At 54.1% G+C, this 21,143-nt stretch overlaps 12 protein-coding genes and 1 non-coding gene across 13 annotated transcripts; 6 read left to right on the top strand and 7 right to left on the bottom strand.

Annotated features, from left to right (window-relative positions):
- Nucleotides 1-671: 671 nt before the first annotated feature.
- Nucleotides 672-1,751, top strand: FUS3 (mitogen-activated serine/threonine-protein kinase FUS3; the record flags this gene model as incomplete). The annotated part of the gene is made up of 1 exon (NM_210920.1): nt 672-1,751. One exon carries the CDS (start codon nt 672-674, stop codon nt 1,749-1,751), a length of 1,080 nt encoding a protein of 359 aa, NP_985566.1.
- Nucleotides 1,752-2,124: 373 nt separating this feature from the next.
- ACH1 (acetyl-CoA hydrolase) lies at nt 2,125-3,696 on the top strand (the record flags this gene model as incomplete). The annotated part of the gene is made up of 1 exon (NM_210921.2): nt 2,125-3,696. The coding sequence occupies one exon, from the start codon at nt 2,125-2,127 to the stop codon at nt 3,694-3,696; it is 1,572 nt and encodes a 523-aa protein (NP_985567.2).
- A 1,392-nt stretch (nt 3,697-5,088) lies between these two features.
- Nucleotides 5,089-5,200, top strand: AGOS_t0137. The gene is made up of 2 exons: nt 5,089-5,124; nt 5,165-5,200. It is a non-coding gene; the product is annotated as a tRNA-Pro (tRNA).
- Nucleotides 5,201-5,404: 204 nt separating this feature from the next.
- Nucleotides 5,405-10,414, top strand: APC1 (anaphase promoting complex subunit 1; the record flags this gene model as incomplete). The annotated part of the gene is made up of 1 exon (NM_210922.2): nt 5,405-10,414. The coding sequence occupies one exon, from the start codon at nt 5,405-5,407 to the stop codon at nt 10,412-10,414; it is 5,010 nt and encodes a 1,669-aa protein (NP_985568.1).
- A 163-nt stretch (nt 10,415-10,577) lies between these two features.
- PSD1 (phosphatidylserine decarboxylase 1) lies at nt 10,578-12,122 on the bottom strand (the record flags this gene model as incomplete). Its single annotated transcript, NM_210923.1, has 1 exon — nt 10,578-12,122. The coding sequence occupies one exon, from the start codon at nt 12,120-12,122 to the stop codon at nt 10,578-10,580; it is 1,545 nt and encodes a 514-aa protein (NP_985569.1).
- Nucleotides 12,123-12,375: 253 nt separating this feature from the next.
- DCD1 (deoxycytidine monophosphate deaminase) lies at nt 12,376-13,278 on the top strand (the record flags this gene model as incomplete). Its single annotated transcript, NM_210924.1, has 1 exon — nt 12,376-13,278. One exon carries the CDS (start codon nt 12,376-12,378, stop codon nt 13,276-13,278), a length of 903 nt encoding a protein of 300 aa, NP_985570.1.
- Nucleotides 13,279-13,302: 24 nt separating this feature from the next.
- Nucleotides 13,303-14,076, bottom strand: FMP41 (Fmp41p; the record flags this gene model as incomplete). The annotated part of the gene is made up of 1 exon (NM_210925.1): nt 13,303-14,076. One exon carries the CDS (start codon nt 14,074-14,076, stop codon nt 13,303-13,305), a length of 774 nt encoding a protein of 257 aa, NP_985571.1.
- Nucleotides 14,077-14,353: 277 nt separating this feature from the next.
- Nucleotides 14,354-15,820, bottom strand: SKO1 (Sko1p; the record flags this gene model as incomplete). Its single annotated transcript, NM_210926.2, has 1 exon — nt 14,354-15,820. The coding sequence occupies one exon, from the start codon at nt 15,818-15,820 to the stop codon at nt 14,354-14,356; it is 1,467 nt and encodes a 488-aa protein (NP_985572.2).
- A 448-nt stretch (nt 15,821-16,268) lies between these two features.
- Nucleotides 16,269-16,481, bottom strand: RPC10 (DNA-directed RNA polymerase core subunit RPC10; the record flags this gene model as incomplete). The annotated part of the gene is made up of 1 exon (NM_210927.1): nt 16,269-16,481. The coding sequence occupies one exon, from the start codon at nt 16,479-16,481 to the stop codon at nt 16,269-16,271; it is 213 nt and encodes a 70-aa protein (NP_985573.1).
- Nucleotides 16,482-16,618: 137 nt separating this feature from the next.
- BNI5 (Bni5p) lies at nt 16,619-17,539 on the bottom strand (the record flags this gene model as incomplete). Its single annotated transcript, NM_210928.2, has 1 exon — nt 16,619-17,539. The coding sequence occupies one exon, from the start codon at nt 17,537-17,539 to the stop codon at nt 16,619-16,621; it is 921 nt and encodes a 306-aa protein (NP_985574.2).
- A 166-nt stretch (nt 17,540-17,705) lies between these two features.
- On the top strand, nt 17,706-18,695 carry AGOS_AFR028W (uncharacterized protein; the record flags this gene model as incomplete). Its single annotated transcript, NM_210929.1, has 1 exon — nt 17,706-18,695. One exon carries the CDS (start codon nt 17,706-17,708, stop codon nt 18,693-18,695), a length of 990 nt encoding a protein of 329 aa, NP_985575.1.
- Nucleotides 18,696-18,783: 88 nt separating this feature from the next.
- On the bottom strand, nt 18,784-19,260 carry DSE2 (Dse2p; the record flags this gene model as incomplete). The annotated part of the gene is made up of 1 exon (NM_210930.2): nt 18,784-19,260. The coding sequence occupies one exon, from the start codon at nt 19,258-19,260 to the stop codon at nt 18,784-18,786; it is 477 nt and encodes a 158-aa protein (NP_985576.2).
- A 714-nt stretch (nt 19,261-19,974) lies between these two features.
- IBD2 (Ibd2p) lies at nt 19,975-21,009 on the bottom strand (the record flags this gene model as incomplete). Its single annotated transcript, NM_210931.1, has 1 exon — nt 19,975-21,009. The coding sequence occupies one exon, from the start codon at nt 21,007-21,009 to the stop codon at nt 19,975-19,977; it is 1,035 nt and encodes a 344-aa protein (NP_985577.1).
- Nucleotides 21,010-21,143: the final 134 nt, after the last annotated feature.

A 21,143-nucleotide genomic window follows, 5' to 3' on the forward strand; every position in this document is an offset into this window, starting at 1 on the left:
GATCCCCTGCGCTTATCCTCTCCCATGGCTGCCGTGCAATTATCAAGTATCACTTTAAACGACGAGCATTACACAGCCTTCCTGTGCCCGGCCACCGCCCCTGCCTGGTTCTGCCGCCTGCATCGCCGCCGCTGCGTCGCTTAAATCACACCCGTAGCTGCCTGTCCTCTCGAGGCCTCGGAGATTGCGCTGCTCTCCGTGCGCATGCAACCATGCGAGGTGGTGAGGGGCTCCGCGCTTTGCTGCGGTTCGCGGCGCCCGTCTAATTACTACGCAGGCGGGCGCTGGCGGCCAAGAATACTACCGTGCCGTTCTGGATGCAGCTGTTCCGCGTGAGGCTTCCTGCTCCGTGTTCTGGCGCCTCCTCCGCAGTGCTCTAAGGTGACACAGGCGCGCGCAGATGTGAAAATCTACACAAGGCCGTAGGGGATGCCGCAAGAGGAACCTGGCACAAGGCGCGCAGCACATCTGAAACATGTGTATCCTTGCGGGAAAGCGGATGTGCATGGTGCAGGGGCGGCGTTCCATCTTGAAACGTAGGGCAGGAGAGGTGCTTGCTTCACCAGGATTAAGTCTGAGCAGCACAAGAGGCATGCTCCGGGGCGATGACTATATAATGGCGGGGCGGGCCGCAGGTGCGCTGTCTGCGTCGCTGAGCGCACGCGCAAGCGATGGGCAAGAAGATCGTGTTCAACATCAGCTCGGAGTTCCAGCTGAAGGCGCTGCTCGGCGAGGGCGCGTACGGGATCGTGTGCTCGGCCGTGCACAAGCCCAGCGGGGAGGTGGTCGCGATCAAGAAGATCGAGCCGTTCGAACGCACGCTGTTCTCGCTGCGCACGCTGCGCGAGATCAAGATTCTCAAGCACTTCCAGCACGAGAACATCATTAGCATATACGACATCCAGAAGCCCGCGTCGTTCGACACGTTTAACGAGGTGTACATCATCCAGGAGCTGATGCAGACGGACCTGCACCGCGTGATCGCGACGCAGCCGCTCTCGGACGACCACATCCAGTACTTCATCTACCAGACGCTGCGCGGGCTCAAGGCGCTGCACGGCAGCGGCATCATCCACCGCGACCTCAAGCCGTCCAACCTGCTGCTCAACGCGAACTGCGACCTCAAGATCTGCGACTTCGGGCTCGCGCGCATCGAGCACGGCGGTGCCGCCGACCTCGAGCACCCGCAGGCCGGCATGACCGAGTACGTCGCCACGCGCTGGTACCGCGCGCCGGAGGTCATGCTCACTGCCGCCCAGTACACCAAGGCCATCGACATATGGTCGTCCGGCTGCATCCTCGCCGAGCTCTTCATGAAGCGCCCGCTGTTCGCCGGCAAGGACTACAAGCACCAGCTCATGCTGATCTTCGAGCTGCTCGGCACCCCGCAGGGCGACGACCTGGCTGCCGTCAAGTCCCGCCGCGCCCGCGAATATATAGCCACGCTGCCGCGCTACCGCCGCGCCAGCCTGCGCGCCGTCATCCCGCACGCGAACCCGCTGGGCCTGGACCTGCTGCAGCGCATGCTGGTCTTCGACCCGCGCCGCAGGATCACCGCCGCCGACGCCCTGCGGCACCCGTACCTGGCCACGTACCACGACCCCCGCGACGAGCCCGACGGAACACCCATTCCCGCGTCCTTTTTCGACTTCGATCACCACAAAGACAAGCTCACCACTCGTGATCTCAAGCGCATGCTGTGGGACGAGGTCTTCCGCGATACTCATGCGCCGGTCCGCCCGGACGCGTAGCGTGCATACATACATACATATAACTACTGCCGAACTCCGCGACGCATCGCTCGCGCTTCGGCGCGTGGCTGGTCGCCGATCGTTTTGGTGCGCTTGGGGAAGCTCTTGCATTCCCGTTGTGCCGGCGCCCCCGGATTCCAACAACCCCGTCATGCGACTGTCTAAACGCATGACTGCCATCAGATGGTACAGTATAGCGCGTGATACCGCGAGCGTATCCATTTTGCCGTCCCGGGAGCTGACGGTGGCAATAGCTCCAACAACCGGCGGCATTGTGGTTATACGAGTTCAACAGTATAAAAGGGGCCGCGGTGGCAAATGGTACGATCGGGTTTTTGCGTGGGCGTTGTGTAAGCGGCAACGGACATACGGAATGACAGTTTCGCAGCTTTTGAAACAGAGGGTCCGGTACGCCCCATACCTATCCAAAGTACGGAGAGCAGAGGAGCTGTTGCCTCTGTTTAAGCATGGGCAGTATATCGGGTGGTCCGGGTTCACGGGCGTGGGCGCGCCCAAAGTGATCCCCACGGCGCTTGCAGACCATGTGGAGAAGAACGGGCTACAGGGCCAGCTGGCATTCAATCTTTTCGTGGGCGCGTCGGCTGGGCCGGAGGAGAACAGGTGGGCGGACCTGGACATGATTTTGCGGCGCGCGCCGCACCAGGTCGGCAAGCCGATCGCGCGCGCGATCAACGATGGGCGCATCAAGTTCTTCGACAAGCACCTGTCGATGTTTCCGCAGGACCTGACGTACGGGTACTACACCCGGGAGCGGACGGACGGCAAGATCCTGGACTACGCGATCGTGGAAGCGACGGCGATCAAGGAGGACGGCTCGATTGTGCTGGGCCCGTCGGTGGGCGGCTCGCCGGAGTTCATGTCTGCGGCGGACAAGCTGATCGTGGAGGTCAACACCGCGACGCCGTCGTTCGAGGGGCTGCATGACATCGACATGCCGGTGCTGCCACCGCACCGCGTGCCGTACCCATACACGCGGGTGGACGAGCGCAGCGGGCTGGACGCGGTGCCGGTGGACCCTGCGCGCGTGGTCGCGCTAGTGGAGAGCACCGAGCGCGACAAGGTGGGGCCCAACACGCCCTCGGACGAGGGGTCGCGCGCGATTGCGGGGCATCTGGTGGAGTTCTTCGAGAACGAGGTCAGGCACGGGCGGCTGCCAGCCAACCTGCTGCCGCTGCAGAGCGGCATCGGCAACATTGCGAACGCGGTGATCGAGGGGCTTGCAGGCGCCTCATTCCGGAACCTGACAGTTTGGACCGAGGTGTTGCAGGACTCGTTCCTGGATCTGTTCGAGAACGGCTCCCTAGAATTCGCGACCGCCACCAGTATCCGCCTGACCGAGGCCGGCTTCGAGAAGTTCTTTGCCAACTGGGACGAATACTCCTCCAAGCTGTGCTTGCGCTCCCAGGTCGTGTCCAACAGCCCAGAGATGATCCGCCGGCTCGGTGTCATCGCAATGAATACGCCTGTGGAGGTCGACATCTACGCGCACGCGAACTCGACCAACGTGTCTGGCTCTCGGATGCTCAACGGGCTCGGCGGCTCCGCGGACTTCCTCCGGAACGCAAAGCTGTCCATCATGCATGCGCCTTCTGCCAGACCTAGCAAGACCGATCCTACCGGCATCTCGACCATCGTGCCCATGGCATCCCATGTCGACCAGACTGAGCATGACCTAGACGTCCTAGTCACGGATCAGGGTCTGGCCGACCTGCGTGGTCTCTGTCCGCGGGAGCGCGCGCGCGAGATTATCCGCCAGTGCGCACATCCAGACTACAAGCCAATTTTGACTGACTACCTAGACAGAGCTGAGCATTATGCGCAGCGCTCGCGCTCGATGCACGAGCCTCATATTTTGCAGCAAGCTCTCAGATTCCATACCCATCTCGCTGAAAAAGGCACCATGAAGGTCCCTTCGTGGGACTAAGCCAGTATGTAGTATATATTTAGCGCTATGTACCTATCAGCTCAATTGGTCGATCGCACACTCGCGCGAAGTGTACGTGTATTCCGCGCCTAGCATAGGCCGCATCGCCGATGACATCTGCGGCCCTGAGCCCCTGCCGACTGTCCACTCCTCAGCTGGCGAGCGTGCATCCTTGTACGCATTGCGTGTACGAAACAGCAGATGGGCCGCCGGCCATGCTGACTGTCCGTGGATGCGCCTTTGTGGAGACAGGCATGTACGGTTAAGCCCCATGACATCAAAGATACCGCATGACTTCCAGTGGAGCATTGAAGTGGGGTAAAGCCCATATACTGGCTACTTTGGCTGTTCTGTACCACAAAAACCATCGCTCTTAGTGCAGCGGGTGTAGCCCCGCTGAGCGGCTAAGGCTTGGCGACCGATTACGTAATATATAGCGCAATCTTCCTGCGCGCAGATGAGCACTGCGCCATTAGCAGCCACTCTGAAGCTAAACGAGGCATGCATGCCTCATGGCAGTGTACTGCATTGAGAGGTCACGCACTGGGCTGCATTGGGATACAAGCGTTGATCGCCGCAAACGCATGAACGTAATCAAAAATACATAACGCTAAGAGTGGTCATGCCCCACTATCACATGAAGCCGAATGTCGGCTCCTGGCCCGCTTGCTATGATCCTGCACGGAGGTGCTGCATCCGAGCCTGTTGCTGATGGTGAGGCGATGACTGCGGCATTTTCGGGACGTCTTTGTTCACGGCCGCGGAAGGGCGACCCCACCGGAACTGCGGCGTGTTGGCTAGTGGCCTGCTAAGTTGGCAGCCCCTGAGTGAGGGACCGCAGAACGTCATATACAGAGGAACGATCGGCTGGCGGGGCAGCGTGGCCTGCGTTTGCGCCGATCTTAGATTTCAAGGGCGCCGTATGATTGGGCGGCCCCTGTCCACTAGCATAATTTTGCTGCGATATATTTGCACAGTATGCGTCCATAATAGTCAGCCACAGCCCACAACTGTATGGCTAGATTGCCAGACCTGCGCGCCTTCATCATACACTCAATTTCCCAAGCCGCTCCCTCTGTAGGCCGAGAAAGCACCTGAGGCTCGACCCCCGACAACAAGCCGCGGGGATGTAGATTGGCCACAAATCAGTTATTAAATGTACAAAATGTTGGCTGCAGGACGGCGCGGCATGTTCATTGGTCTCGGATGCGCACACTGTCGCATCCCATCGCGACGCTGCTGTCTGACACCATCTTCTTGCACGTCACGTGGCAAAAAACTGCACGTAGCAGAGCTGCAGGGTTGTTATCCCTTGCCGCGTGTGTGGGCCGGGGCACGTGATGTGTCAGCGTTGAACATATATGTATCTTCATCTTGCTTAGAAAACAAGTAGGGCGTGTGGTCTAGTGGTATGATTCTCGCTTTGGGTAAGCGAAGCCGCGGTTCACTGCGGCTTAACTACTAAACATGTGAGAGGCCCTGGGTTCAATTCCCAGCTCGCCCCCTTTTTGCCGCTTGCGACAGACGCGGCTTTCGAGTAGGAACCTTTGGCCGGTTGCCGACAAGAAATTCGGACCGGAGATCCATGTTTCTATAGACGGCAATGCGATGAGTGGTGTTTTGTGTTTTGCCCTAGCACGATGAAGCCCTGTTGAAAAGAGAAGGCGATACACAAGTGGACCATCCCGCCAGAGGAATTCGAGAATTTATGAAACCAATCAGTCAGGAGGATTCACATGTGCTTTATCATTCAGCCGAGCTTGGCCAGGTGTGGCTCACCAATGGTAGAGAAGTGGAATGGTACCGAGAGAACACATGTTTTAGGCGGTTCAAGTTCGAAGAGCGTGTTTTACTCGCGGGGTTTACCCGCTGGGAATCCAATCAGCAATCGTTGGTCATAGTGCTACGAGATTACGTTCAAATATACTTCCTCGACGACGGGGATTCGCATTCTATCAAGTTGCCGTTCCCCGTACGAGGGGCACACTTCTATATCAATGGCGTGTTGTTCGAAGTGCAGCAGGACGCAGACCACATCGGCGCAGAAACGACGTCGCACAAATTCATCACGCTCTCGGATCCTTTGATGCCGTTTGGGTCTGTATCTTTGGCCTCACCGCAAAGCGACATCGATCACTACACCATGCTTCATTTCCCGGAGCAGGAGGTCTATGGCATAGCGGTGCTCTATAATGAAACCAAGCAGGTCATCAGCTTTTACAGCGCCGAGATCCTGAACACGAAGGCGATGGCTGCCATGCCCGACCCGCCCATCATATTCAACAAAAGGAAAAAGAGCTACGGCAGCCTAATCCCCAATGATACAATGCCCATGTCATCGTCCGCACCAAGAAAACGAACGGCGGAAACACATACATGCTCACCAACCACCAGCAGTAGCTCTGCTACAAACAACAATAACAGTGGCTATGGTGGGCTAACGAGCACTTTGATGCGGCGACTCACCATGAACAGACGAACCGCGTCGGCAACTGGGAGCGCGGAGCAGGCTAATTCTACAAATACTCCTCGCGCCAGTACTCATGGCACGGGTGTCAACGCTAAGGTCACTCACTTGCGGAGTTCCTCCGCTACGCTAGACAGGATGGTTATATCGGATGCTAGTTATAACCTGCCAGGTCAGCTGGGCATCAGCAGCCTGTCTCAGGACGCCGTGCCTCAATCTGTGACTTCGAAAGATGGGTTGCTAACTAAGATAACCTCTTCTCCCGTTCCGTGTGCGTTTTCGGAGAAAGTTAAAGTTGTATCCGCGAAGATGGACGATCGTGTCACAATTGTGATCTATGATAGAGATCGGGACTGGGGTCGATTATGGATCTTCAATTTGAATTCTCCACTGGTTGGGAGCATGAAATTCAAGGCCTTTGGATATTCTCCAATGTCTCTCATAAAAACGGTAGATATCAAACAAATGCTGTTATTAGATATCTGCGCATACGATTCGTCATATCTACCTGGTGTATTTGCCTTGTTGTTGCGTGACGGAATAACGCTCTTTAATCCAGTTCTGGATGCCATGTCTCCGACATTCCCACTTGGGAAGGGGCATAATTACAAGAATATTTATGCAATTTCGCCAACCAACTTATTCTTAGAGAAGGGTAGCTACAATATCCCACCGATGACTTACCCAAGAAGCCAGACCGTCAGGAAGTACTTTGAAGCTATACGTTACTTGGTACCGCCGTCAGTATTTCCCTATGTGCTATCTATCTGGCAGTTCACTAGGATGCTTGTAAAGACGCGTGCGTGTAAGAACCATGATATACTTGCCTTTGAATATGCTTTGGCTTCATTTTTGGTAACTGAGGACTCACCACTTTATGATGAAACCTTTCGACAAATCCATTCAGATCCTATCTTTGTTCGTGATAGTGGCATATGGGAGTGGTTACCCAAAATTGTAATGTGTCTCCATTTACTACGGGAAGAGCTACAACTAAATGTTCTGCAGATACAGAACGTACGGCGTTTAGATAAATTGCTTAGCCGACTGGTTACACTGATGGGATGGCCGGTGATGTGGCTTGACTATTACAACTGTGAAAGGGAACCAATTAAACCGTTAGATTTCGAATTCACGCACCCACTTGACGAACCTCCATCAATTTTTAAGTCTCTTTACAGTGTCACTAAAAGTTCTATGATGGATGTGGTACCTTTTATTACGTTCTCGCGATTAGCGGAACAAGAAACAACCGCAATTGACTCGCTTGTCACACCAAGAACGCATAAACTCTTGAAGTTATTTGAATCTTTACAAGCACAACCAAGAGTTAGTACCAATATTCTCGAACAGCTTAACGATTTAAACATTGGCCAAGGTGAATTCGAAACATATCCAATTGGCGTCTATGCTCCGCTAAGAAGATTCTTGCATGAACTCGAACCAACTATCAATAAGGTAGATCCTCACATGAATGTCTCGTTGATAACCCGCTCTGATTTAAGTAATTGTATTGCTCTGATGAGAGGCCAACCTCCGAAAGATAGAAGGGAATCTCATGGTCTACAGTCCAATCTCAAAGGCAGGTTTAAGATAAAAGACATAGCCGAGCTAACTGGCTCCATCCTAGAATTACGAAGGGGTACTGAAACATCTTTAAGCTCGCGGTCCTTGGATATATTTGATAGAAAAGAAAACGTGTTTTTTGACCCAGGACTATTCGATGAAGTTTTGTCAATGTTCACATATTCCACACCTCATAAGGCTTATTTCCCCACCCTCAGTGGCGAATACACCAAAATATTAAAGTTAAAGAAACATGCGGCTATGATATCCGCGTACAGAGCTTTCACCAGCGGGCTAGGTAAAGCTGCATTTTTTTACTGCGCAGAGGAAGCTATCAACTCTAAAAAGACGCAGAGAGATGAGTTAAACTTAAACTTTAAGTTTCCAATGGATGGAAGCAAACTTTCTTTGTCCAAGGACAAATTTCCAGAAGATTTCTTAAAATGGGCAGAATTCCACCGCGGTGTGGCGCGTGGCCTCTCCATTTCGAAGTCTGTTACCAATGTAACCAGCTCCTGGATAAATTACAATAGACCGCCATGGCTTGATGCACAGTACGGTGGGTTCTTATTAGGGCTTGGCTTGAATGGCCATCTAAAAGTGTTAGAGGAATGGCAGTTATATAACTTCCTCAGTCCAAAACACACCCATATTAGCATTGGTTTGTTGTTGGGGATATGTGCTAGTATGAAAAGTACTATGGACTTGACGCTAACAAAAGTTTTGAGCGTCCATATAGTGGCTTTGTTGCCCCCAGGATCCAGCAACCTAAACATACATCATCGCGTTCAAACTTCAGGATTGATTGGTGTTGGATTACTTTATCAAAGCTCTCAACACAGGAGAATGAGCGACTTGTTGTATTCTCAAATAACATCTTTCGTGACTATTAATGACGAACAAGTGCCTGATGAAGGATATAGATTGGCTGCTGGCATTGCACTAGGTTTGGTAAATATGGGTACTGGTAACAAGGGTATTTCTTCTAGGGATGATATGGAGGGCGATGAGCAAATGATGGATTATGAAGTTGATGATCCCGTAGCGTCTATACCTGAGACCTTTAACGTTAAAAATGCCAGCGGTTACATTGATCCTGACATAGTGGAAGGTTTACTAAAGCTTGTCACCACGGTACATGATGTAGAAGAATCATGGATGCCTGATAACTCGCAACTAGGAGCTACTGTGTCATTGTTGTTAATGTTTTTGAAATCTAATTGCGCAGTAGTGGCTGAAAAGCTCTCGGCTACTGGAGACGATACCAAGAGGGGCGAGACATGGTATATTAAACCAGAATTATTTATGTACAGAGAGTGGGCTTCCAACATGGTAATGTGGGATAACATTCAGGGGAATATTAATTGGGTTATAGCGGTTCTTGATGATGCCGGACGCGCGCCGCGTGAGATTGATAGCGACATGCTACCAACATACTATATTATAGCCGGGAGGGTCCTATCCGTCGGAATTAAATTTGCTTCCACCAACGATATCGAATTGCGCGATGGCCTATTCGCAATTTTGGACCAATTTTTACCATTTTACCAATATGCACTAGGAAACACAGTCGACGAACAGTTGATGTATAAGGGAATCTCTATGTTAATCAACGTATTGATTATTTCTTTGAGTTTAATTATGTGTGGGTCGGGAGACGTAGAAACGTTCAAGCGTATTAGGTACTTGCACAACATTGTCCATGGAAAAGGCTCGTACATTTACGAGATTCATAAACAGAACTCTTCGACTGGCGATGAGATAGATAGTGGAATCAGTGCAGAACAAAGTGGAAGGGTTATAGATCCCTTGTTACAAGTTGAAGAGATTACTAACCCAACAAATAATGCCACTCTTGACGAGGGATCTGAATCAGATGGAGCAAATTCCACTCATCATTTAAGAGATAATGAGAACCATTATGGGAAGTATATGGCTACTAGTCTATCACTCGGCTTCTTATTCTTGGGTCTGGGTCGTTACGCTATAAAAACAACTGACTTGGACAGCTTGTCATATTTGATTATCAGTGTCCTACCGACATTTATGCCTCCTTACTACCTCCAGGAAACCAAGTATTTGTGGTGCATGTCAGTAGACACCAGAGTCTTGATATTGAAAAATTCCGACACAGAAGAACTATGCGAGGACGTGTCATTGGAGATTATAGTGAAGAGTTCTAAAAAAGATCGCAACTCAGGAGTAGTTGTTCATTCATGCGTTTCGCCTTGTCTATTACCACCATTGGATACAATTCAGTCCATAAAAATTGACGATCCTGCATATTACCCCTTAGTACTCTCGTTTGACGACGAATGTAAAGCTGAGAACTATTTCAGCAAGGAGTGTATCATCTATGTCAAGGAGCGTGATGAAATCGATGAAAATGTGGATCCAACGACTGATCCTTTGGAGTACATGAATAATGTTAAAAAAGAGCTTTCGAAGAACCTATCAATACGAGATAATATCGATCCGATCGTTAATCCTCGTCAAGAAGAATTTCTAGCACAAAGACTACTTTCCAAGTTAGGTTTACACGATATGACAAGGATCGAATTTGAAGATACGGTAGCCAACCAAACTGGTGCCTCTGAAGACAATAACTACAACCTCGATATGTTGTGCACCTCTGAGGACACTGACTACAGGTTGGAACTATGGAGAAGGAGGAACGGCTTGTAAACAGGAAAGCTGAAACCATAACATATGCCAGTTTCAGACACCTGCGATTTAGCATCATGTAGATCCTTAAGTACCTTTTTTGCATCTCGGTTATTTTATATTTTATATATATAATCATTCGGATGTCCTAGGAACATACCTATTACGGGCATAGAAGTCATGGTCAGTTTATTTGGCCCAGTGACTGGCCCATTTTCACGGCATCGCCAACGTGGATGTCGAATTTGAAATTACTAGGGGCTTCAAAACATAAGACAACAGTGCTGCCCAACATGAAGCCACCCATTTCTTCACCTTTTACTAGCGGCACACCACCAAGAATTTTCGAGGCGGTCTCGTATGTTGCCTCATAGCATGTGTGCGGCTTTAGATGCCGGTTAGATCTAGAGTTCGTAACCAACTCTTTGTCAAAATTCAATTTAATGGATCCGACATTAGTGGCACCAACGGGGGTCATACTGAAGAACCCATGTTTCCAGTGTCCCAATAATGCAACGCGTTCATTGAGAATAAACAAGTTTGGGAAGTTTCTCTGGAAGTATGGTGCCACCGAGAACAACTCTCCTGGAAAATGCCGGCGCAATTTGCAAACCCAGTTCACAGGAGAATGATAGTGATGGTAATCACCAGGGGACAAATATATCACAGCAAAGTACAACTGCGTATGGCTAGGGTCATTAGCGGCCAATTTACCCACATAATGCGTGGATAACTCGCTCAATAGTTTCACAACCTTGGAAGGAGGGATATTCGAGTTGTTGAGAACTTTGTCGCCTTCGCTTTCGTATTGAATAAGTTGGATATGAGCATCCTCACCTTGAGTCCCGGGGGTATCGCCAATAATATCTTGTAGAGAATACGGAATGTTGTTTATGCGCGCAAACTCTCTATGTTTGGTATCATCATGTTCGTTTTGACATAGGCTATCGCTCGAAGAGCTGCGCGTGATCATCGGATGAGAATGTGTACCAAGGAATTCTTTCACCGAATATGTCAATCCCTTGATTTGCTCGATATCACCGCTCTCCGAGTCGATAATGCCTAATTGCAAAACTGTGCCATCGCTAGGGCAGACTACTACATTTTCGCGTTCATCGATCGGCCGGCACTCGGGCTTGATCATCCTGTAGAAGAACTGGGAGAGATTTTGATAGTGCGTGAGGTCCGGATCGTCCATCTCATCCAACTTAACGCCGAAGATGACCGAGTAGAGCTTATAGCCCCACGGACGCAACCACACTGGCAGTGCCACAGAGTTTACCTGGCCCCACATGCGAGACATCGCATTTAAGGGAAGCGTGGAATAACAGAAAAAAAACCAGTTGTTGTTGAAGATGCGGATCTTGGGTTTCTGCTTGGCATCCGCCTGCTTGTCCTCGTCGCGCTCAGAATGCCGCTTTTGACTCAGAATCAACGAGCCCAGCACCAGCGTCACACCCGTCATCACCACCCACTTGGTTTTCATGAAGTTCCGCCCCCCAGAGGCCGCAGCAAACCGCATGGCTCCGGCCCGATGCTGCTTACTGTGTTCCTTCGCTGTCGAGTAGTAGCTTTTGGAATTCCAGATGAACTCGTTCGTCTTCCTCTTGAGCCGCAGGCCAGCATCGAGCCCTCTACGTGCCACCAGCAAGCTATTGCTAGTGATGTTCATGTTCAATCTCATGCCTCTGGACCGGTGAACCAGCTTATTTCCTCCAAAGCCCAGCATGTAATCTTGAAGTCAGCCAGCTTTTCTTGTACAGCAAACGGATTGTTCTCACCCCTCAGATTGTAGCTTCGCACCCTAGCAGAATATCCCCACTGTTTCCAAGCTGACAGTTCTCTGCAATCCGATGTTGCACTTTTTGTGTGTCTTGTACTGACTGCTCATGTGGTTTTTTATCCAGGTCACGATTTGTCGGAGGCCATCTCCTGGTTTATAGGCCCAAACGCGAAGGCCCCAAAGAGAACCACCAGCCCTAATGCTTGTCGGCATATCCGCAACGTATGGCAGCCCATGGGAAGTCTTGCTCCAGCACTTCGAAGGCCACGGATTCCGCAGGCTTCGCGTGGAGGACTTCGATGGGTCGTGGGACAAGCTTGAAGAGCACGCTACGCGGAACTACGAGGCGGCGCATGTGATTGCAGATGTGAACGCTCCCGGCGTGCTTGAGCGGCTCGAGAAGCGCCCGTTCTTCGTGCACGTATCTGTAGATGCCCCGATAGACGTCCGGCTGGCGGGCAGCGGGGACGCGGATCACGTGACGTTCATGGAGCGTGCAGCACTGCACGACAGCGAAGCGGTGGTGCGCGCGACGCGGCGGGCGGCCGTGCAGCTGTATGTGGGGCCCGGGGGCGGGCTGCGGGGGCGCCTGGCGGAGGCGCTGGACGAGTTGCTGGGCGGACCCTTAGCGGCGAGCCCACTGCGGCCGGCGTGGGATGTGTACTTTATGCAGCTGGCGCGGCTCGCGGCCTCCCGTTCCAACTGCATGAAGCGGCGTGTCGGGTGCGTGATTGTGCGCGCCTGCCGCGTCATTGCCACCGGGTATAATGGGACGCCGCGCCACTTGCGCAATTGCCACGACGGCGGGTGCGCGCGCTGCAACGGCGGCGGCAGTGCGCTGCACACCTGTCTCTGCTTACACGCGGAGGAGAATGCGTTACTGGAGGCCGGGCGGGAGCGCGTGGGCGAGGGCGCGGTGCTGTACTGCGACACCTGTCCGTGTTTGACATGTTCGGTGAAGATCGTGCAGACGGGGATCACGGAGGTGGTTTACTCGCAGACCTACCGGATGGACAGCGACAGCTTCAAGGTACTGCGGGCGGGCGGCGTCAAGGTCCGGCAGCTACAGGACGCGGTTCCGCCGCACTTTTTAGTTATATAGGCGGGCTGCTGTGCCGGGCAGCGGCTAGAGCTTGCTGTTGTACATATAAGGGCCTGGGCGGGTACGGACATCAAAGGCGAATGCAGCGAGCTGTTTCTTATCTTGCAGGAGGCTGGCGGAAATGTGGTCGCCGGGGATTATGGGGCCCACTCCCGCCGGTGTGCCGGTGAGCACGATGTCGCCTGGCTCGAGAGTCATCACGGCGGAGAGCTGCTGCAGAAGCTGGTGCATCGGTGTGAGCATCAGCGCGGTGCTTGCATCCTGCCTCTGCACGCCGTTGACGGCGCACCGCAGCGTGAAGCTGTTCTGCAGGTCGCGGCTGGGCAGGGCCTCCCGCGGAACGAACGCGGAGATCGGCGTGAAGGTGTCGAAGCCCTTTCCGGCGGTCCACGGCAGGCCCTTGCGCTTGGACTCGGCCTGGAGGTTGCGCCCCGTCAGGTCGAGAGCCAACGCCACGCCGCTGATGGCGCCGTATACATCCTCGGGGCCGAACTCACTTGGAAGAAGGTTACTGAGCCGCTTGCCGAGCACCAGTGCCAGCTCCACTTCATGATGGACCTCGACCCCCTGAGGAACTAAAATCGGACCGGGGTTGGTTCCGTCCGCGCGAAGAACGTGGCTGGGGTCCTCTGGTGCCGTGGGAACGGCCGCATCGACAGGGGTGACGAGGCTTGACGTCGGTTTAAGGAAGTAGACCAGGCTATCTGGCAAGGGGTTATTTAGCTCCCGGATGTGGGCGGCATAGTTCCTACCTATGCATACAATCTTGCGGACCTGCTTCAGATACTGGTACGACATCAGCGCTGGGATAGTGTTGCTGAGCCAGATGCAAGCATGGGGGTCTGCGCCTTTCCCTATGTGGGCGAAAAGTGCCCCCCGACATAGGCCCCGAGCTGAGCGTTCACTACAGCAACGGTGCCAACCCAGCGCACGTCAGCTTTACGTGGCAGGGTGGGTCTGGTTGGCCCATAAATAGATGCTCCAGGATGGTGTATCAGTAAGTCTCCCCAGTTTGCCAGTAGGTACCTAATGTTATTTAAAAGAACGAATATATAGAAACCAAAACTGGTTCATGTCAGATGCCGTCGTGCTTAATCATGGAAGCGTACGTCGCATTAGTGAGACCAGTGGTGGAGCCACTGTTATATGGTTGCGTACCGATCGTGGAGGAGGGGGTCCGTACTTCGCTGACATTTGAACCGACACCAGCAGTGGCAGCGTTTCCGTTCACAACATTAACCTGTTTCTGTTGTGACTGGTCCTCTTCTAGTCTCGGATTCCTCCCATTTCGTTGTATGTATTTGGTAGAAATCATGTGCTGCTCTATTTGGTTCACAAGCGCCATTGCCCTAGCTATATCCTGTCTCATTAAGGACTGCTTCAACAACTTGAGTAACGATATATCCGATGAGGCCTGGCCCATCCCCTTGGCGCTGCCTGTTAAGCCCGCGAGACTATCGATAAAGGAGGTAAGGTCATTGTATTCTGTCTCGTAGAATTGGAGATCTGTTTCGATCTTCTTGATGTATTCCTTCTTGCGCTTCCTAAACTTCGATGCGGCCAATCTATTTCTTTCGAGAAATTCCTTGCGCTTGCGATCTCTCTCGTCGAGTTCGGGGTCCTCGGCAGGGGCGCTCTGAGACTTCTTCGTCTTCTTTTTATTGTTGCTGTTGGTGCTGCCATCGCTTGTATTCTGAATACCGTGTATGGCATCATCGTTGGAGAGCGACCGCTTACGGTTGCTGGCCAGTGTGTTTTTTACCCGCTCAGGAGGAAGCTCAAGGGAGATGTTACCGGTGACCGGGTTCGATGAGCCGCCCATGGGTATTTCTGCGACCGAGTTCGACGTCGAGGTCGGAACTTCCAGCACAGTGGATAATGAATGCGGATGTGATGCGGCACCCCCACCACCCGGGGTGCGTGTGTCGTTCGTTAGCGGCATCGAGGACAGCATCGACGACATGCCGGGTGTGAATTGCCCGCCGTTGGGTAGGGGCAGTGACGTGTGCTGGCCGCCGTTCAGAATTCCAGGGGTCAGACCTGTCCTTATGCTAGACTCGTTCGGCGTCAGCCCCGTTTTGGTCAGCCCCATCAGGAAGCTCGGCGTCGTCTGCCCGTTGTGGGGGCCGCCCGGGAGCAGCGGACTCAAGGCCGGCAGGTGTGCTTGGCCAGGTGCCTGGAGCAATGACTCAGTCTGCGCGTTGTGGGGCTGCAGCACCTGTGGCGAGAGCAGCATCGCCGGCAGACGATGCGACCCCCCTGGCGTCAGGATCGGCGGCGACTGGATCATCGGCGGCTTGTGTGTGTGGAGGTGGTACCGCATGGGCGACTTCTGCGGCCCCGCGACTGCTGCTGCCTGCGACACATCCGATGCTCCGCCATTGGCCAGCCCCAGCAGCGCGTGCCCGGGCGGCGGCCCCTGCTGCAGCAGCGGCCGCCCGGGCCCGCCCACCTCCTTCTTGGTGGATGCAAAACTCTGCTCAAATGGGTTCGGCTCCAGGTCAAACGACGATACGTGCTGGTGGACCGTATTTCTCTCCATGTCTCGCAGGAAGCCCTTCTAGATACCCACAATCTAATCCAAATACCTATCGCGCACTAGACTGAAGCAAAAAGATCTGTCCAAAGCTAATCCTCCTTTGAAATAGCAATGTACGCTCTTTCTGGTTCTGCTGGTCTTCTCTTTTCTCTTTTCACGCAATAGCTACTGACTGGTTAACTTCAAACCAACGTTTTGCCAATCCATCTGCTACTAAAACGGCATCCAAAGAAAAAACAGCGAGCGACGCAGAGCGCTGCATCGTGTTGAAAAAGCGGCCAGATGCGCCGCGCTAGCACAGCCTTAACATATATATAACCACTGGCAGGTGCGTGGGGTGTTCTATAGAGTATATATTGCCTTATTGTACACTTCGCAGCCGGGTCTCCCCGCCGCAACCGGGTCTCCCCGCTGCAGCCGGGCCTCCCGCCGCAGCCGGGCGCAGCCGGCCTCACCTGGCCTCGAACTGCACCATGCGCTTGGTGCGGGCCTTGAGCAGGATGCGGTGGCCGCAGTTCTTGCAGCGCACCGGGTCGGTCCTGGACAGCGAGAGCTTGCCGGAGCACTCCGCGCAGATGTACTTGAGGGTCGCAGTGCGCGCCTGGGCGGTACCGGCGGCAGCCGCGTCTAGATTCGTCGGGATTTGGAAGCCTTCGCGGGACATTGCTATCTAAATAAGCAAACTAGGGGCCGGAGTGCGCGGATCGCTGCGGAGTGTGCAGTGGAGCAGCGGCGAGGCAGTCGCTGAATAAAGAGGGCGAAAATTTTCGTCAGCCCGCGGCCACGTGACCGGCGGCGGCCCTACTTGCCGCTGAGCCAGAACTGCCCGTTGGACCCGTTGTTGATATGCTTGCGGATGCGGCGCGAGAGCAGCACACCGATCTCGTACTTCTCTTTAGACTTACGGTCGAGGTACTCCTGCAGCTTGTCCAGCGCGTCGTTCATCTTGCGCGTGTCCTCCACGGACAGCGACCCGGTCTTCTTCAGGTTCGTCAGGTACTTGATCTCCTTCGACAGCTTGACGCACTTCATGGTCAGGTAGTCGTGCTTGCGCTGCAACTTGAGCATGCTCTGCTCGTCCGCGGACACGGGTGCGGCCTTGTCGCCCGCGGACGACGTGCGCGACGCCTGCCCGTCCGCGCCCGCCGCGCGCTTGAACGTGCTGGAGCCGCCGACCGAAATCACGCGGAAGGGGTTGGTGGGCCGCCGCCGCACCGGCTCGCCGCCGGCCGCCGTGCCCGCGTCGCCGCGCTGCTTGGGCACCTCCAGCGGCGCGGCCGCCTCGTCCGACCCCTCCGTCGCCGCGCTGGGCGGCGGGCTGGGCGGCGCGGCGGGCGACGCCGGCGACGCGCCGCTCGCCGTGTCTGCGCTGTCCACAGCCGGGTCCTGCGTGGCGAGGGCTGCAAGCCGCAGCTCCAAGCTGCGCGTCGCGTCATCTGCGTCGGCTGCATCCATCTTAGCGCCGCCCGCGCTATCGCTGGCTGCCGTTGAACTGCTCATTGCTGTATCTGCGCTGGCTGCCGACGCTGTCCTCGCTCTGAGCACCGCCTGCACGGAGGACGCGTAACTGCTTTTGTCCGTCGAGTAGCGCTCTCCCGCGCTCGATTCGCTTTCCTCTGCGTCTTCCGCCGGCCGCAGATCGGCACTGACACCCCGATGCAAGGCCTCCAATTCTTTTTCTAGTCGGGCTATCTTCACACTCAGCTTTTCCTGGACCATCATAACCGTCCTTAATACTTTGCGTGGTGAATTAAAGAGTTTGTGCCGAAAATAACCCTATCATGCAGCCATAAAAACAGGCATCATGGGATTCTCGCCCAAAATGAGGCCCTGCTTGCCCGTTAAAGTTAAGACGCTCTTGCGATAACATCTGCTAGCTTCTAGAACCATGGCGCGGCCGGAGCATCCCAAATCGAGAGACCAGCAAGCTAGCCGGATCTCGCGATCGGAGACATGCGATGACAAGGCGGCGTTTCACAAACCCGTAGACGAGAGCGACCAGCAGGACCAAGGAGCGCCGGTGGCGCAGCGCGCGGTGCCGCTGGCAGAACTGCTGCTAGACTACAGGCTGTATGCGTTCTCGAGCGAGGACTCGTACCAGAACTTCAAGAAGAACGGCCGCGACGCGTACCACAGCCTGCTACTGGCCAGCGAAGGGCGCGAGATCCTGGGCTACCCGCTGTTCCGGGCAGAGAGCGGGCGCACGTTCCTGAACTTCTTCAGACGCGACGCACCTGTGCTGCAGATATACAAGCACGTGGTGCTGCCCTTCAGCGCGGAGCCGCCGGGGCCAGAGGCGCGGCTGGTCGCGCTGGCCGGCGACCGCTCGCTGTACCGCGTGCCCTTCTGCTCCGTGTTCTCGCAGCAGCGCTTTCTGTCGGCCATCTCGGAGTACACGCTTGTGTTCCAGCGGGGCGGGGAACCCACGTACGTCAGGATGCGCCGCAAGTGGACAAGCCAGATCTACGATACGGTCTTCGACGGGATGCACATGCGCTGGCACCACCGGAGACTTTTCAGCCTGCTCGGTGGGTTGTCGCGCAAGCTGGTCGTTCTGCGGGAGGACATGCCGAGCCTTTTTGCGGAGATGGACGACCAGTGCTTCAGCAGCCACCTGTCCGAGAAAGAGATATCAGAACTTTCCGTCCTGGCAGAATACACGGCAAAGAGTGCCAGGTTACTCCCGTCCAGGGTGGCGCGCGTGGGCGAGCTAGTGGTTGCCGACACAAGTACCGTACAACCCTCCGACTTTAACCAAGTTCCATGGAATCTGGAGGTGATTATTTGCATGAATCTTTTGATAACATTTCTAGAGAAGCAGAAGCTGGCGGACTCGCGACGTCGTGCTAGAAACAATAGCATCCACACCATGTTTTAAGTTCCAAATATGTAGGTAACGTCCGTCTCATGAAGTAAACATCATTATAAACCAGGTATGTACAGTCTTCATCGAGACGTTGCACGTTTTACACCGTAGCCACAGAGACAATGACCGTCCTGGTGCGCGTGAGCGTAGTATATGCACCAACATCTTCCTTACCAGCAGTCAGATAGATCGTCGAAAAGGGCTCCGTGTCATCGTAGGACGCCACGCAGGAACCCGGCCCGGAGGTAGGCATTACCGGATCGGCTGGCGGCGGCGCGGCGGTCGCCAGTGCAGAGGGGCTCGACTCTGAGCTCGTCGTGGCGCTAGGCCCTTCTAAAGTGTGTGTCTCCTGGCTGTCTTGCCCTCCCGGGGGCGCTGACGCCCAGGCAGTAAAGAACACTGTCCGCACGATGGTGACAGGCGGTTTTACGGTGGTTGTCCTGACATGGTACCGATAAACCACACCGTTAGAAGTGAACGCCTCGTGTGCGGGCGCGCACAGAACGAGCCCCAGCGCAGCCAGGAAGAGCGTGAGCAAGGAACAATTGCAACCAAAGTAACCCGAAATCGACACCATAGCGACCCTGCTATTTGCTGTCAATACTCCGCTGTTTTTGGGCGGCCTCGACGACCAGAACCGGGGTAGAGAAGCACAGTTCTCGACCCATTTAATATAAATCGCACGCTGAATGCTTTATCTTTCTGGCTCAAGAGCCCTAGGCTGGCCATGGCGCCGTGTCTATACATCAGGCCCACGGTTGCCTGTTGCTATACATTACTTTCCCGTTTGTGATAGTAATTGATCAATAGAGAATGTGGCCCTCATTCCCTTTCCAGAACCGGTGAAACACACCTCATTGGGAGCTATCCAGCACAGGTTGGAATATACTCTGACACACCATGGCCCTATATTCGTAACTGGCGTATCCTGTGTTGCTGGAGGTGTCAGACGTACCTTTGTTTCCTGCCAGCACATGCAAGTTCCGCATTCCAGACGTAATAAAAGATTGTCGGTGCAGTGATGGTTTCGATACAGCCATGCAGCGCACGGCGCTAGCACAACGGTTTCTGGGCAAACATACAGCCATCACGTGACGACCAACTTGATCAGATACTGCAAACTAGTGGAACCACGCTAGCGGGAGGCGTAAACACAGTATCCCTATCTATAACTTGTAGTAATATATAACCGAAGAATATGAAGTACGCAGAGTCTATATACGTTCAATGGTATCCAAGGCCGTTATCACTCCCGATATCCGTATCGTAATCATCATTAAACCACTTGTAGTTAGCGTTTACCTTTCTTGCCCTTTTTCTTCTTCTTTTTCTTATTGCCATTCCAGCCCTTATTACCCTGTTGGCTACCTGCGGAGGGACCTCCTGATGATGAGCCATACTTGTTGTACCACTTGATCATCTGTCGCGGTGGCTCTCCGAAAACCAGATAGTATTCGCAGAACATACAGAGAGGCTGTTCCAGTGGATCAAACATGGTGAGGGCGTGGAAGTCCGGTCGTGCCTTGGGCTTGCACTCGTAGAGGTACTCCTGGCCTGCTCGCTGATGGCCTGCGTGCTGAGATTCGCTGCTGCGCGACTGGCATCTGTGGTGCCCCTCTGCGACTGTATCTGCCTCCAAAGTGCCGTGATGTGGCTGCGCAAATTGCTGGTGCTCCCAGTCATCTGACTCGGCGATACCCAAGTCCCGATCGCACTCGTACGACATTGCCGGTTCCGATATTGTGGAGCCTGCAGTGTGCTGGATAGTTTCTACAGCAGCAGTCCCGGCAGTTGACATGCCGGCGCCCTGGACGTTGTTTTTCATTGTATTGAGCACTTTTTCCCGATAGGGAGCGCCCTTCGGAAGCAGGCTCTCTATCATCTCCATCACATGCTTCCCGATCGTGGGGTCTGGAGTGTAGGAGATGTTCGGCAGGTGGTCAAGGCTGTAGTCGAACAGCACTTCGCTTTCCGGGTCGTCCAGCTGCAGGTCACCGGTACTGCTACCGTCGCTGCAGTTCGCCTCTGCCAGTTTGTCTTGCTCGCTTGCCGTCTCCTCTCCGTCTACCACTTGGCCGTCGTCCGGAGACGGCCCCACGCCCTCGTCCTCGAGCCTTGCCGTTCTATTCAGCACCGGTTGCAGCTCTCCATTCTGATTTTTGAACACAAACTTCATTGACCTTTCATTTTTCCACTCCGGGTCATGTTGCAGATGATTTGCCAGTATATCCGTTAGAGCCTTAACCCCCTTTTTCATCATAATCCCAAAATCGATGGAATCGCTCTCGGATACAAATTCTATTGACGCTCTTTCAGGTTCCGACATCCTGGCTCCTACCTTTTCGCAACAGACCAGCCAAATTCGCCTTAAGATAGATGCCGTGAGCCCTTAAGCAAGCTACGTGAACGCGGACGCTTCAATTTCTTCGTGTGGGGGTTCCTTGCTGCTTCGAAGACCTG

The sequence above is a fragment of the Eremothecium gossypii genome, chromosome VI (assembly GCF_000091025.4).
Source record: "Eremothecium gossypii ATCC 10895 chromosome VI, complete sequence".
Lineage (NCBI taxonomy): Eukaryota > Fungi > Ascomycota > Saccharomycetes > Saccharomycetales > Saccharomycetaceae > Eremothecium > Eremothecium gossypii.